General features: G+C 38.9%; 1 protein-coding gene and 1 non-coding gene across 2 annotated transcripts in view; one reads left to right on the top strand and one right to left on the bottom strand.

The window, feature by feature from the left end:
- The window catches only part of ADSS2 (adenylosuccinate synthase 2), a 38529-nt gene extending 27301 nt beyond the window's left edge, over positions 1-11228 (bottom strand). Inside the window, exon 1 of the mRNA XM_085300594.1 lies at positions 10803-11228. Within this exon, the coding sequence (XP_085156720.1) occupies positions 10803-11093 (291 nt within the window). The 5' untranslated portion in view covers positions 11094-11228. The remainder of the gene's footprint in view (positions 1-10802) is intronic.
- On the top strand, positions 3551-3624 carry TRNAI-AAU (transfer RNA isoleucine (anticodon AAU)). The gene has a single exon. It is a non-coding gene; the product is annotated as a tRNA-Ile (tRNA).
- Positions 11229-16686: the final 5458 nt, after the last annotated feature.

The following is a 16686-nucleotide window of genomic DNA, read 5'->3' as shown; positions in this document are numbered from 1 at the left end:
AAAGAAAGAAAGAAAGAAAGAAAGAAAGAAAGAAAAAAGTACTTTTAAGAAAAAAGTAAGCTCTTAAAAAAAAAAAGTGCAAAGCAGCTTAGAATAGGCAGTATTCACAAGACCAGAAGAGAAGTTCCAAGATCAAGTCTTCTACTAAACAGAATCAAAAAATCACATTGAACTTTTTTCATAAACTTTTGTTCTTTCTCTGCTTCCATAAGTTTTCCATGTTGTTACCGCTGTTTTAAGAGTAATTCAGAACCTAACACCTCCAAAACGTAATGAAAAAAAACACACATTTGTTTCTGTAAGCGTTTAATCAAAATACATTTTGTGAACATAGTTTTCTTTATTCATTGCTGCATTTCACTGGACGTTACAATACCAGATGTATTATATTAAACCCTTACGTCATCTACCAAAACAGTATAATCAAAATTTTGAACTTAAGTCATTTAAGAACTGCGCTTCTCCTCTCACAAATACTTTGGAGGAGCTACGCTACATTTTGCACACTTAAGAACACCCCTACACATGCACTTCGAGTTCAGATGCATGCAGCAGAATCCTTACACACCTTGAGCTTCTCATTTCAACAGACAGAACCCAAAATATTGTAAACTTTCTGATTTTAAGTCTTCTAATTATAAAAGGGTATTTGCTATCTAACTGAACAGTTTCTTAATAAGGCATCTTCTCTGAAACATGCCAAAGGGAGGCATAAAACAACACAAAAACAGGCGTTTACTGCCTGAAAGGCTGTCATCTAGCATTCAAATGCCATGAACTGGAAGTATGTAGCTTGACTAGATCACAAGTCAGTTCCTGTTAATATTACACCAGAAACTAAACTGTTCAAAAATGTAATATGCATAATGCTGTATTTTAACATTTGTTCATTATAATTGAAGTAACTGTCTAGATTAGGTTTACTATGCTATTCAGGTGAGAATATAAACCATCTTCTCCTTGATGTTTAATACAGTTTACTTAGTGAGTTATTTAAAAAATGCTCTCATTTTAGTCTTCCTTACATTAGGAAAACAGTGCTGGATTTGTGCTCATTTCATCATGAAAAAATGAGTATATAGGATATATTGGTGCATGCCTTGTTAAAAAACAGAATATAAAACAGATTTTTCATCTAACAACAAAGCAGCTACCCCATAAAACAGAGTGGTAAGCACTAGTAACGCAACTGCAGAAGTGACTCCTATTGAGAGGCTAACACAGGTTACTACTTCAGAAGCCTCAAACATATTTTGCATAGAAATATCATTTATGTTTGTACCTCTACCAAAGCACTGCACTGTACATTTTTAGCATACTCCAGGGTTTCCAAAATTAAAATTTCATAAGGGAAAGAGGGGTTAGAAAAATTAAAAGCATTCAATTTAGCTTGTCCTTTCTGCTTTCCTTGCACTTACTTTTCCTCCTCATACCTTTCACTTCAGTATTTGGAAAACACTTCTCTCTCCTCCCCTTAAGAATGCTTCAGGAAGGAAGAGACTGCCCTTTTCAGCAGCCTGAAGCTATACCCAGTTACAAATAATGTTAAGTTATGTCACTAATAGAATATCTTCAACCTTGAGAGCTGCCACAAATATGGACTTCCCAATACAATGTCATTCCTTAACTTTTGAGGTCCTTGTACCTAGTCCCACCGTTGCTCCTTAGACTTTTGAACGTACCAAAGTTAGACCAGTTAGCTTCATGACTGGATCCCATCTCTGGTTTTCAATTTAGCAGTAGCCACCTCTACTGCTGCAGAGGATTCTGAAACCACAACTGCCACCATAACTTCACTGAGTATTTATGCTGATGCAAAGGAAAGCACGAGCTTGCTCACAGCGAAAGGAGAATTGACCACCTCTTCTTGCAACAAAGTCTGTCTGAGCAGTTCATGAAACTACGCAGTTGGGAATCTTGGAAACAGCACTTTCAAGCATGCTTTAGATGCAGAGAAAAAGCAAAAGAGGACTCAGCCATTAAAGTTTCCTAATATTCTTGGAAAAGTTGGATTTTTTAAGCTTCCAAATATACCAATCTCAAAAGGATGCCAGCTGAGTAAGAATGAAAAGTTTCCTTGGAGAAAGGCATTCATTTGGAGAGGCAATGTGAAAGTCATCATGAAAAAGCATCATTCTAAGCATTTCAAAATGTAGATTTAGTTTAGAGTCTTTTTAGTTTGATGCTCTGGGTATTAAGTCATTAAGTATAAATGAAATTGTAAACGATGAGGTATAAGATCACTATCCAATCCATAATATTTTAAGCAAAAAGCGTTATTCCAGTTTCACTAATGCAGTATGCTTAAATCACTTCCTTGAAACAGCGTATGATCCCCGGCCACTAGTTGGTAATCCTGTAATATCCAAGCTATTCAACATGTGGAACAGCTAAGTACACAGAACTCTGATGGAAAAGTGCATACTAATAGACAAATTATCACACAAGTGCTGCTAGAATGACAATAATCATAGTAAAAAAGATCTAGATTTACCCACTTTCTAGTGGCCTCATTTCAAAAATATTCTCCATGAAATATCACTTTTGAAATATTCCTGTTACAATGGAAAACTGCTCAGAGAGACTCCACCCCCCCCCCTTTTTTTGGGAACAGAGTAGGTTTGTATTCCCTTCCCCCTCTCCCCCAGCTATCGCTAAATGAGATTAAATACACTACTGTACCTCTCTTACATGGAGAAGGATTTTAGGCTAAGCACCACACCCAAGAATTTGCATCCATATATTCAATTGAGATATGCTGGCCATTACCATACACAAAACTAGACACTGTTCTAATACATCCCTATCCTGGCAAATGTGCACAGAATCTGTTACGTATGCACAGAGGGGGTATGAGATAGCAAAGCCAGCTAAAAGTGTTGCACATCTGGAGGCCATTTGATAAACATTCTTCAGAAACACCCTTTCTACAATAGTTTTGAGTGACTGAAAATATTAATTTGGAAGGGCATGAGTCGTTATCTGCTAGCTGACATTTTACTGGAAACAAACTTCAAATTTCAACAAATCAAACAAGTGACTCCTGCTAGCCAAAAACCACTATCAAAGCACTGGAAGACAAAATTCACAACTAACAAAAGCATGATACCATGGTCAAGACAAGAATGTCAAAAAACATACTGAAGATTAAAAGCGTCAAGGAGGACTACACTTCCAACATATTGACTGAATGTAGTCCTAACACATAATATGAACTATAGTAACATAATTACATGACTATAGTTTTATGATGTTTCCCTTACAGCTCTGAAGACAAAAGTTATTTTAACTCTTCAAGAGCGGTAAGAAGAAATGTATTCTGGACAACGCTAGGAACCAAACTAGCGCACTTAAAAGAATCTACGAACAAGTTCTAAGCAAGACAGTCTCACTTGGAGCCTTCCTGTAGCACAAGAGCTCTTTAATATCTCATGCTCAGTCTACGGATAACAGCTTGCAGATCAGGTACAAAGCAAGGAGAAGGAGCATTCGTAACACCTTCCATGCAAACTTTTTCTGGAGTACATATTGAGCTGATTACCCATTTATGGGCCAGTTAGCTCAGTTGGTTAGAGTGTGGTGCTAATAATGCCAAGGTCACAGGTTCGATGCCTGTACAGGTCACTTGTTTGGGGGCTGGACTAGATGATCTCCAGAGGTCCCTTCCAACCCTACCAATTCTATGATTCTTAAAGACTACTAGTGTCTGAGGAATCCAGATGACATAACAAATTACAATCAATCATTTTTTGTAGTTTTGTCAAGGTCTTGATAATTTAATCAAGTTAAAGTTTGACCAAACTACAGTGACTTATGCTTGTCTTCAAAAAGACAAATTGAAGACTACTAGTCCAATCTTTTTGCATCATAACCTCCACTGTCAGAATTAAAGCCACGCAGGATTAAAAAGATATCTTTTTACTCAATAAAAAGATAAATTTTAGTGCATTGTTTTAATTCAGAATGAAAACCACCAGTTATGACTTGAGTCAGTTTTACAGTGCTGAATCAGACATTACGTTTCCAAAATTCAGTTAACAAAACACTAAACTTGAAATAACAACTGGTTGTTTCCAGTTTTGTGTTTGTTCACTGAATATGAAGGTACAACTACAAAGTTTCCTAAGAAGCTTTTTATTCAAGAGTAACTTATTTGGCTTTCCATTACTCTACTGCAATGATATTTGTATCAAGGACATAAAATTTGGAATGAAAAATTAAATTGCGAGTTTTAAGCTCTGCTATATTTTATATGCAATGCCTGGTAACTGAGCTCATCTGAAGCCAAGTGAAGCCAAGCATTGAGGAAGCATGGAATCTCACTTTCCAGAAAGACGCTGAAAATGATATAAAGCCATATTCAAATACTTTTAAGGAAATCCTGAACTTGAACTGTTTCCCTAATGAGCTTGTTCAAGAGCTCCATGCTCCTAGATTTTCAACTGATCTCATTGATCTACCTGAAAATAAGCAAAGGCAATATGCCCTTTACCATGTGCCCTTCCAGATTAAGGGAGAAGGATTTGCAGTTGCTGCATATTCACTGCACAAAAGATTCTCCCAGGAAAAGACATGCACGTGTAAAATATTTATCATTCACTGAAAAAGCCCCATTTGTAGTCTTTAAAAGTTTATTCCAGTTTCAAAGTAATTTCTTCTTTTTTTGAAATTTAAGTAGAAACGGTCTAATAGGAAGCCTTAAAATACCAACTTATGTAACTAGCAAACTAAAACTGAAAGCAGTGTTGTTAATAAATACAAAATACTACTTCTCTTAAAAGATAGAGGATGTCTTACTGCCTGTTTTTTTTTTTTTACACTCTAGGTGTTAAGCGCACAGAGTGAGACTAAATGTATGCTACGTGTGCTAGCCAAGGAAGCTTAAGCACGAGGCACATTTGCATGTTCACAAGTAGAACTTACAAGTAAGAATGTACTGGAGGAAAGTGTGAGAAATACAATGTATTTAAAACTAAGATGGAGGAACAAAAGCATAGTTTCTCCATTTTAGATCTACTTAGGTTGAAAACATCCATTGTATTCCCAGAGCACACTTGCTCACTAAGCAAGGGCAGGCTATGTGTTAGTGTAGTAACTACAACATTTAAATTTGTTATGAACTAGTCAAGAAAGTAGTTCAAACCCTGATGCCTTGCCTATACTGTAAACGGTTCTTTCTACAGATACTAAATACAAAAGTATTTGAAACAGCTCTGAAAGAATGAACATACATTTAAGAGAGCTATCTGCCCAAAAATTACTGCTTTTTCTTACGACATGATAATGCCAAGTGTCTATTTCAAAAACAGGATGCCCCAGGGTAAAGCAAAGAGTCTTTTGAGGCATCTCTTCTAGAACAGAAATTAGTTATCTTATGTCTATGTTAAGGAAGAGAACATCTCTTTATCTAGACAAGTCATGCGCTCTCTTCAGTTCTCCCCATCAGACGTGTGTGTGTGTACATGCATATATTTTTTATGGTTTGCTTTTATTGCTACCACTTTCCAGCATTCATTTTTTGCTCACGGCAACCACAGTTGTTTTTGAACTAGTTATACAAGTGACTGCCAAGTTGGGGAAGAAGAAAGTCAATGTTGTTTTGGCATCATGTGGTTGTAAACATTTCCATTTAACTCTTAAATTGAAAGCCAAAAAATGCATCAAGAAAACTGGGTATTAGCATTACAACAAATACATTCCTTCCTTCCTGAAGGCAGCTTCTAAGAATGCTGAACTCATCTTCAACAAGCTCTTCAGTCTACTGAAGAAGCAGATACCTGAATAACTACTATATTCTCTAACACCACATAGTTTTGCAGGAAGGCTGTTTGCTTCTCTCTTCAATCTATACTGCCAAAAAAACAAGTTTGAACTTCAGTATGCTAAACTCTCATTTACCAAGGAGCTGGTAACAAATACATTCTCTCACACTGCAAATCTTTATGATAAATTTCTTGCTTTTCTTTCTCTCTCAGAATGAATTATCAGTTAGCAAAATGTACAGTACAACCTACTTTTGGTTTTCAGTATTAAACAAGTTCAGCAGCTAGCAATTTTCTTCTTCGGTATTTATTCATTCCAATCCATTCATGTTTATAATAGCTGAACATAGTTCAAGGAGCTGTCAGGTTACACACTTTAACTAACAGTGCCTAAAATTTTTGCTAGACTTCAGAGACTTTTAAATGAGTAGTGCAAGAACTACACTGGATCAGAACAAGATCAACAGTGTGGTTTGTGGGGGAACACAAAGGAATAAGCAGATTATGTTTTTAATGCTTGCTTTTATTTTTAGGAGAAAACAGGAGAAAGTGTAAATCATCAAAAACTTTACAGGTTTCTCTATATCAACAGAGCTTCCTCTGAAGAACTGCTGTAGGATCACAATACTCAGACTCTTAGAACTAGTTTCAGCTTAGTTTCACATGATCTGGAAGACCTTATAGGGCGGGAACATCTACCTGTGTTAGGTAGGCAGTAGAATTCTTTATGCAAATCTTCATCTAAGCCATAAAGACCAATTCTATCCCTAATAGATAAAAGAAACCAAATGAGATAGGCAGCTATGAAACAAGAAAAAAGCTGAAAACACAGATTAGCTGAGTGCTATGTTGCTTCAGTGCACAAGAACTCACTAGTTTCTGCTATGTTTCACAACAATAGTTAAGAAGGGCTATAAAGAACAAAAATGGCTGTGGGAATATTTACAGAGAGCCTTTTCTAGATGTGTGGGGCAGTACAGGAGAAAGTATAAACGTATGTGAAATGTTAATAAACTACTATGGAAGCTTGCACCATGAAGAAACCAAGTAAAAAAAGGACTGCTAAACCAAGGTGCAATTTGCTCTTTAGTGCTATTAAAACCTCCACTGTTAACAGCACAACTTGTTAAATTATTTCAACTACTCCTCTATTTGAAATAATTTTGGCATTGTTTGACTGTTTACAGTAACAGGAGATCACCTCTGCCAGTGATACTCTAAAGCAGGTCTGTAAAGCATATTACTCAGTAAATTTCTTTTACTAGAGTAAGGTAGCAGGCCAAAGAACTCATTTTACTGACCTCGCTTTCCTCACCAGAGCACATTATTGGCATGCTGCCAACCACTACAAGGTCCAAAAGTGCACCTAGCACTTAAATAAAATGAGAGCTCTAGTCAGACGTCACATATCAAATGCCTTAGCGGCTGAAAAAGCACCAGTTGCTATAGCTACCAGTTCTGCTATTCCCAATTTTTCAGGGTCTGCATGCTCTAAATTTAAAACACCTTTTTGAGTGAGAATATTTAGGAAAAAAAAAAAAGAGGGAGAGAGAGTTTGGTAGGTGAAGGCTACGGGAATTCCAGTTAAAAAAAGAAAAAAGGGGAAAAAAGGCAGATATATGCAGTACGGAGATAAAGATGTATTAGGCAGCACTGGTCTGGGGACTATTAGCAGTTCAGAGGGAAGAACTCCGTCACCCTGCAGCACATGGTAAGAAGCTGCAGCTCTGTTCTGGAGTAGTAATAAGATGTACAATAGAACTGAAGAAGCAGGGAGGGTTTTTTTTGTTTGTTTTTAGCATAAAGAGCATAGCTTAATAATAATTTGAGGGCTCTGCAGTCTTATCCGCTTGTGCGAATTATACACCCTGCTGCGAATAAACCAGCTACTTCTAGCAATAAGAGCAGATTAACCAACAGATTTGCTGACGAAATAAGTTAACACTGAATCATGTAGCAAAGATTAAAACTTTTTTTGCACTGCATACACCAGTCAGTTCAAGTCTTTTATAAAAGTCATGCACAGTGTATTCTTGTACTGTACTTGTTTTGATAAAAGATCACCCAAAGTCACCTGCATGCATTAATTTGCTATTCTTTATCCACTAAAGAAATTCCAGTAATTAAATTCACTAATTTGGTTCCATTTTGCAAAGTGGGAAGTCCCTTAACCAGAAGGAGAAACAATTTCCTTTACCCATAAAGTGACAAAAATACAACATATGCTTTTTTTAGATTGTCGTTTGAGGGTAGCAAGACTAAACACTTACTAAGAGGAAAGTGTGTCAATCAAAACCACAAGAATCAGTTTTTCTAGCAACTACTCCAGAATCTCAGCCTAATTCTTGCACTGTTTTATTGTCTGGACTATGATTTATTTGATAACAGGTAAACAGACCCGCAAGCCACCTCTGTAAGCCACCAAAGACTAGACATAGCTTTAAATGCAGAACTATCACAGATGCACATGCTTTATCAAAAGTACCATCTTACCAGATACCTCCTAGAAATAAATTAACATCAGTTCATATTTGACATGGGAAGAATGAGCATACATTATGCCTGTCATAGTCTAGACATGTCTGTATTAAGTATATACGAAATCTATACTAGCAGTGCCCTCATAAAACAGTCACAGTTGCCAATGCAGCTGCATTAGCAACTACATACATGCTGCTCCTGCATGCTTCTTTATTTTAGTCACAAACAAGATCACTTGTTTTTGAAACTGTAATACTGCTTTTGACCAGTATGAAACTCTCTCCTGAAAATAAAATCCCCTACTCTCGCTCTGAGTGCATCTTTCCAATAACTTCCATACTTAAGATACAATGCTTTAGGATAGGTATTTAGAAGCTGTAGTACAGCTTATTCCTGATGCACCAGTTTGTCTAACTGTACCAGTACCTCATTCCAGATGCCATCATCAGCTAGTCAGACAAATGACTGAAGTCGTTAGGACATCTACTGCCCAGTAACCAAGAAGCTACAACTACAGATTTCAGAACATAACCCCTTAAAATGCCTTTACAGACATTGTACAAGTAAGTGATCATCAGTTCTCAGTTCTGGGAGAGGACCACTTTCGTTCTGTATCTGCACAGAACGAAGTACAATGAAATGACAGCTCCCCGAGTTTTGCTGCAAATACAGCACAATTTTCTAAGCCATCTCAGACCTACTACAACAACCAAGTCCTTCGAGAAAGCAGCTGTATTAATTTTTTTTTTGCAAAATTACATTTTTATATAGACTGATGGGAAGTTATGCTTTTGCAACAGCCATGCTAGAAACAGTTGGTCTCATCCACATGTATTCTAGCAACTCTATGGTATGAAGATCAGAAAGAACCATCCTAGAATGAATAATGTTGAAATAAGGAACTGAAGCAGAGATTGCCAAGTAATATTAGTGCAGTGTAGGCTAAGTGAGTTATGATCTTTCCTTCAGGACCAGCACTGGTACACAAAGTGCAAGTGTGATTTTCATGCTCTGGTTGACCAGCAATAACAAAAACATCAAGAGTACATTTGCACAATATATAGCAAGATGACTTCATAGCACAGTACCACTGAAAGGGAATATTCCTATTTTTCCTCTCATTTTGAGAAATTGTGCTTTCCCTGACCGAGCCTTTTTTTTGTTCATGCTGTTCCTCTGAGCTAAGTACACTCAGCTTAATTTACTAAAATGGTAGAAAATAAATTGAACAAAAAGTTTCCTGCCATTTTGGTGAATTAAAATCAACTCTCAGGAGTGAGTTCAAGCGCCAGAGGGAAGAGCCAGACAACATAGCCATCAACAGGAAGGGGAAGAAGGAAGGAAAGGAAACTCCTTCCTACAGCAGGAACAGAAAACTGTTAGAATGGTAGAACAGGCCCTGAAATTGCAGCCTGAGATAACACCATAATTTTTTCCTTTTCTTGACTCTTCCTCAAGTTAATCGGAGAAGATACAAACATATTCAAACACAAACAAAAATTCACTGTTGGCCTCTCTCTCCCCCCCCAAAACTTCTTAGCATTAAACACGCACATTCACCCAGATGCCCTCCAAGTTTCAAGAATGAAGTTGTGAAGGACCAACTAAGTCACTGTGCTCTTTAACCCACAAAACCAGGCAACCATGCTACAGCCCTATATCAGATCTCTTTTTTAAAGAAGGCACATAGGGAAAAGTCATTCGTTTTCAAAACCAGCTATCTAATAAGAACATTTATTTATTTCAAAATTGAAGTCTCCAAAGATCAAGTTTTTCGCAATTAACTCAGCTTGGACAACACCAGTTTTAGCCGTAGGTCTTATCAAATAATACAATGCTTCAATACTCGCACTCTTAGGAAAACAGTACTCTCTTCTAAAATAAATATATTTTAAAGCAAATTTCATTTATACATTCAACAGAAGTGTAGTGATAACAAAACTTATCAAAGTCTATAATACTGTGATACACCCAGGTGTTTTAAGCTGTTATATCTCTAACTTCAAGAGAGAACGTACTTTAGTTTGTAACGTTGTGTGCCACAGGATTACTAAAAGAACGGTTAAGAGAAGAAGATCTCGCCTCAAGTGCCGGTAGTTTTAACCTAGGCATTCAGGAGTAATACGCCTGCAGGCTAGACTCACTTCTCTTGATCAAAGAGCCTTCGCTTTGGCTGGAACTGGGCCTCCATACAGCAACACGGAAGAAAAAGAAAAACGTAAAGAAAGCAAAACGGGCCTTCGCAGACACAGCAGCGACCGGACATCGAAGGGAGGAGAGTTCTCCCTTAAAGGCTCGTTTTTACGCGGCGGTGACTAAGTGGCTGAGGACTACACGCGCGCTCCCGCGCATCCCGCCACGCGGGGCGCCGCCGGCCCCTTCCCCCGCGCCTCCCAGACAAAGAGCGCGGCCGCAGCGGGCGGAAAGGGCCCCGGGCGCCTTCCTCCTCCTCCTCCTCCCTCCGAGCGGCGGCTCCCGCTGGCTCGGCCGTTGGGGGCCGCCCGCCCGCCCGCCTCAAGGTGACACTCCGGGCTGCCCCGCGCCGCCTCGCCTCCTCACCTGGCACCTGCAGACGATGTCGGCGTCCTGCGCCAGCAGGTCCACCACCTTGCCTTTGCCCTCGTCGCCCCACTGGGCCCCCAGCACCACGGTCACCTTGTTGCCGGGGAGGCGCGCGGCGCACTCGCCGTTGGGGATGGCGGGCGCCGAGGCGCCGGGCGCCGCCATGGCTCCCGCAGCCCGCTCCGCTCCGGCTCCGCTCCAGGCACATGCGGCAGGAGGGGAGCGGCGCGCTCCGCGGCTCCTCTCCCCCCGCCTCCTCGCGGCGGGCCGATGATGCCGCTGCCGCATCCAGGTGCCGCCGCCTACCGGCCCCGCGAGGGCGGCCTCCCCCGCCGCTCCCCTCCGAGCGGCCCCCTGCCCTCAGGCGCGCTCCCGCCCTTCGCCGCCGCCCACAGCCATCTTCGCCGCTCCCGGCAGCTTCTCCACTCCTCGCCCCAGCGCCGCGCCCCCGCGCCTCCCGGCCCGGACTACATTGCCCAGCGCGCCGCGCGGCTCGCCCCTCGCAGGGCGCCGCGCGGTCCCGGGCGCGGGGCATGCTGGGGCGTGTAGTCCAGCGCGGCCGCACCTGTGGGAGGACGGTTGCCTCGCGGCTGCCCCATGCGTCCCCGCGGCGGCGCGAGGCCGCGGCCGTTGGGGCCAGGCCGGGAGGCGGCGGCGGCCGTGCGGGGAGAAGCGCGCCGCGGACGAGGGCCATGGCGCTGCCCGGGTGCCGGGCGCTCTTGGTCCTGCTGTGGCTGCCTGGGGGCTGCACGTTGTGGAGGTGGAAGGAGGGGGTGCGGGCGAAGGGAGGTGCGGGCGCCACGGGGCTGTGCGCGTGGGGCCCTGCCTTTCCCTTCGCGTTTGGTGGCCGCAGATCCGTTTCCTTTCCTCCAGAGGCGCCTCTTTGGGACGCCGCATCCCAAGGCCTGGGTGCATAAGGATATAAATCAATGTCTGCAGAACCAGGGGCTAAACAGGAGAAGCTGCTTGCTCCACAGATACCAGGACGTTGTCCTCAGCTTATTCATGAGGAAAAAAAAAAAAAAGAATGGAAATAAAACATAGCCGAGAAATGCATTCATTGTGCGTACCTGAGAGGTTTAGAAATGAAACTGATGTTGCAGTGGCTGTTTTCATTCTTTTGTGATTCACAGAATCAACTCCCCTAGAGGAAAGATTTTTTCTTCATAAATTGTCTAGTAAAAACTATAAATCTGAATGATGTAATTATTGCTAAGACAGTTATTCAAAAACCTTGAGTTGCAGAGCAGTCACTGACAGTCTGCAGAGATCTGGTAGATTAAAGAGTTTGTATTGGATTTTTCGTTGCTTCTTGGCACTTTCAGGTTTGCTCTTATCGAGAATTTGAGGATCTGTAAAAGCCACTGGAGAAAGTTTAACTATGTCTTGAAAAGCTAGGGATATATAACAGAAAATGAACTATGAAGTCAATAGAGAAAGATTTTTTTTTATGAATAACTGAAAATGTCTGAATAGTTGCCTGAAATTCAGTGCAAAGAGATGCTGTGGTTAATACAAACGTGCTCAGCAATTGCAAACAGGAGGTGAGGCAATTGTGAACATGTGTTCTGAAGAGGAAGTAGTCCATTAGCTACTCATTGTAGTCCATAGTATTAATTGGGTGCTTGTGGATCGCCCCGATTTCTTTATCACCTGGGTGGAACTTGTGGGAATTCTCTAAAATCAGTATGCAAAGCACTGCTGAAGTGCAGTTCTCCAGATTTACTAACACAGTGGCAAACTTTATTTTAGTATACTTAGTCTAGTTAAGTTGCTAGGAAATGTGAAACTGAGGCCATACAAGATTCTATTCCTCAAAAATAGCGTTTATTTATTTATTAGGATATGATTTCCCAGTATGGCTGAGTCCTATTAACACCTCACTGTAGCCAGCAAAAGCTACTTCAAGCTGCACAATTTGCTTCCTCCCTTGCAAAAGGCCGTAGCAGACAGGCAAAAGGCCGTTACCTGGCAGCAAGAAAAGAAGTACTATTTTTTGCCTAGTTATTTTTCACTATTTATTTGTTTACCTTGTGGCCAGATGGTCATGCTAGGTAGCTAAAGTTAAGTGGTGCAAGTATGCAGCTTTGAGCAGCAGAAGGTAAATTTGGGAAGGAAGAGCAGGATCTTTGTTTTTTGGTTGTGTTTTTGCTCAACGTGGAAGGAAAACTGTTCTTTAAGCTTGAAAATGATTATGCCAGCATACTTTGTTACACAGTTTCGTTTGACTTACTTTCTGCCTCTTGTCATAAGCTATTGGGTATCTTGCACTCTTTATGCTCTTAAACACCGCACAACTCACTTCTGGTGTAGCTGTATAACCTAATTTACTCACTGTTAGTGAAATCGAAGAACGATTTCACTACTATGTATAAAGATACAATGTATATACCATTTTAAATTCAGTAATCTTTAATAAACTGAAGATTATTTGAAGTTAGCTTGTTTGTTTATGATCTTAAGTTTTCGGACAGATAGTCGCTTGAATCTCAAATTTGAAACTACTTTAGCCTATCAGGGCAGTATTCTAGCAATGTGGTATTAGTTTAATGCTACTTTCCAAATAGATTTCAGACACACAGTTTCATTGTTCTGCTATTTTTATTTGGAGTAGAAGAGTTTTGAAATTTATATTTTGGTATGCTTTCTTGGTAGGTACAGAACTACTGAGGAAAACTATAAGCTCTTTACTTCTAGAACAACTGTAAGTATTTAATGGAGATCATGCTAATTAATACTGGTTGGTAATAGGAGGTTTGGAATTTTTATTTCAAATATGTTGTTCTGGATCCTTCTTTCCCCCCCCCCCCCTTTTCTTTGTAAACTGGAACCTTGCGACATGGAAGCTTTCGTTTTAATACTTTAAAAGATACTAAATGTTCTTAATCAACATGATTCAATAACTATATATACAGCATAGTTATAAAAAAAGCTAGCTCTTTACCAAGGTACAAAAAGCAAATGGCCTCTAATACTCTGTGTCAAAGTCTTTTTTTTTCTTTTGTAGTATAAGACATTACAATAAAACAGCAGAAGTGCCCAATTGCACTTATTTTGGTTCATTTTCTGTAAGGAAGAGAACCAGCAATAGTGTTTTTTTCCTCTAACATGTATGGGAAACTATTAACTGTTTTGCTGGTTTGGCATATTGAATCTACCGTCTGAGTGATCAGGTAAGTGTTTAGAGGTGCAAACTGGCAAGAGTGTATGTTTTCTGGCATTAGTAAGCTGCTAGATGACATTGACTTTGTAAAGCTAAACCTGTAGCAGCAGTGTGAAATGATGAAGTTTAGACTGTATTGTCTTTTGCATTGTTCAGTGTTATTGATAGGAGATGAATAACTGAAGGAATTATATTTATCACATATATCACTTTAATTTGGGTATATTCAGACTTTCATATGACTGTTGTTTTCTGCCTCCCAATAAATTGCAAGAGACTCAGACAGCAGCAGCAGTGTGACACAATTTCTGCATTTCATTCAAATAAGCTGATGAGATTTGTAAAATTTTCATCTGTATGTTTCCAATTGTTCTACTGAAAGAGCCCACATATTCTGATTATATATTTAAAAATGAGACACATAAATTGGTCTAAAGTTGTTTAGAGCAGAATTTTTGGTAAGAACTTCAATAGTTCAGAAAATAAAGGATGAGCACAAATGAAGCGAAAATGCTGTAACAAAGCCAAGAATGTCAGCTGGACTGCTAGCTAATGCTCAGCATGGCTGATGGGTCATACAGTGTTATTTCCTCCTCATTTCTGTAATATTTTCTATTCAACATGAAGAACAACTGAAGGATTGTAATACCATTCTGGTACAATTTTTCTATTGTGAGCAACTTCTGAGTTTCCTTTAGGAAAAGTATCGATTGAAGAAGAAACAGCTCTTGACAGTTAACACGTCAGGGCAAATAGTCCAAGGGATGGATTCTGCACTGATTCTGTCTATGACAATGATACATTCATATATTTTACACTAAGATGTTACCTACTCTAGAACAGTGATTGCAGAAATGCAGTCTGCAAGGCCATGGTTAGCTAATCTGAGGATTCTATAGATCTATGTTGAACAAGAAAATGTTGAAATTTATCACATAGATCTCATTAAAATATTCAATAAGAAGTAAGGTAATTTTACTTCCTGATTATTTACAACCTTTTAATAACATTTTCCTGCTTTAAATTTGATGTTACAGTGGTTCCAAGAAATTTTGGTGTTGATAGTGTTCCATAGTCTAAAGAAGTTTAAGAATCACTGTGCCAGGAAAGATTGGCATCTCTAGCAAATCATACTCTTCAGAATGCCTTCAGGATACCATGGGAGGAAGGGAACTGATTATATTTTAAGGAAACCTATAGAAGCTTTTGGCCTCTCTAAGGGAAGTTATATTAGATCTATTGTCTCTCATAGAACACAAAAGACAAAGTGTTACTTAAGTTGTAAACAAAAATACAATATACAAGAAGCTTTTTAAAAATCTGTAAGTCATAGGAAAAGAAATGCATTACAAAATACAATACCTTTTATATCTTTGAGTGTGATTGTGTAAAATAGATGGTTCTTTCCCTAAAAATGTATTTACAGTGCCGTCAGCACTCTTTAGAGTGCTATAGCAAGAGCAGCTGATTGTGATGATGATGCAAATATCAGAGTATCATGCTGGGCAGATGGCAAGGTTTTATTTGTATGTCAGGTTCCTTGGGGAAGAAAACATTTCTAGTATGCTGTGTTTTGTTTAGTACACACTTATTGTGGCTTTTGTCCTTGTAGTACCTGATCTTTTCACATGGTGAAAAAATTTAGATCCTGATGGGTTCCCAGAAAGAGAAAAGCAAGATAGGCATTAGTTTGCATTCTAAGGAGTTGTTTACCAAAGGCCAACAAGGTCTCTTTAAACAAAATATTCTTTGTTAAGCTGCATTGTTTACGTCAGCTGCAAAGCTTTTTTGCTAGTATTGTAAGATACTCATCATTTTATTTGAACATTGTGCTTAATGTAGTTGATCTACTTGTTGCTGGTTATTACTGTTTTTAAAATAGCTATTCCAGTTAATTTTTTCCTTAACTATTTTTTGTTACATTTAAAGACATTAATCTTTTTTAATCATGATAAAAATTAGATAAAGAACCTTATAATTTTAAAATAATGTTTGTACATGTTGTCACATTCAATACATTTGTATATACTAGCATATGTTCTCAACTCTTTGGTTAGATATATTTAGAATATGAAGGAACTTCATTTACTGTGTGGGAATTTCCTGATGTATGTACTGCTAAAAATAAAAGGTAAGAGTTTCACAAATGAAAAACATCACCACAGAAGTAAGACTTTGAATTCAGTGAGTGTATAATTAAGGTAATACAGAATACTTTTGAAATTTCAATGATCGTTTATAGAGTTTTTTGTTTTGTTTTGTTTTTTTACCAATGTATGCAAATGCAAATAAGATAGTAGCTGCAGGACTAGAGATACACCGGAAAAAAATATTATCTTTTGTTCTTTGAAAAGTTTCAAGGTCAGAACTGCAACACTGAAAGTAGATTTTTAAATTATGACTTGCAAAGACAATTTGGCTGTGTAATACTACTGAAGAAAAAAGAGTAAAGAAATATGAAGTCGGTTATTCAAATCTGCATATTTCATTCTTCCCTAAAAGAAATGGCAAATGAATTACTGCCTTTACAAAGTAGAATTGAAACTGAGTTTTCTGTATGTATTATATTGCAATTTAAATATTTACTTAGAAAATGTTAAAAACGCAAATAGACATATATGTCACAAATTCACTTTAATTACAGTGTTCTCCTAAATTTTATTGCCTATTGTGATCCAGACAGCAGCTTGCTCTCAAAGGCATATGTAAATAAATTCC

The sequence above is a fragment of the Rhea americana genome, unplaced genomic scaffold (genome assembly GCF_003343005.1).
Source record: "Rhea americana isolate MKP2758 unplaced genomic scaffold, rheAme1 scaffold_166, whole genome shotgun sequence".
Lineage (NCBI taxonomy): Eukaryota > Metazoa > Chordata > Aves > Rheiformes > Rheidae > Rhea > Rhea americana.
The sequence above is the reverse complement of the archived record's forward strand: the minus strand, read 5'-3'. Positions and strand labels throughout refer to the sequence as shown.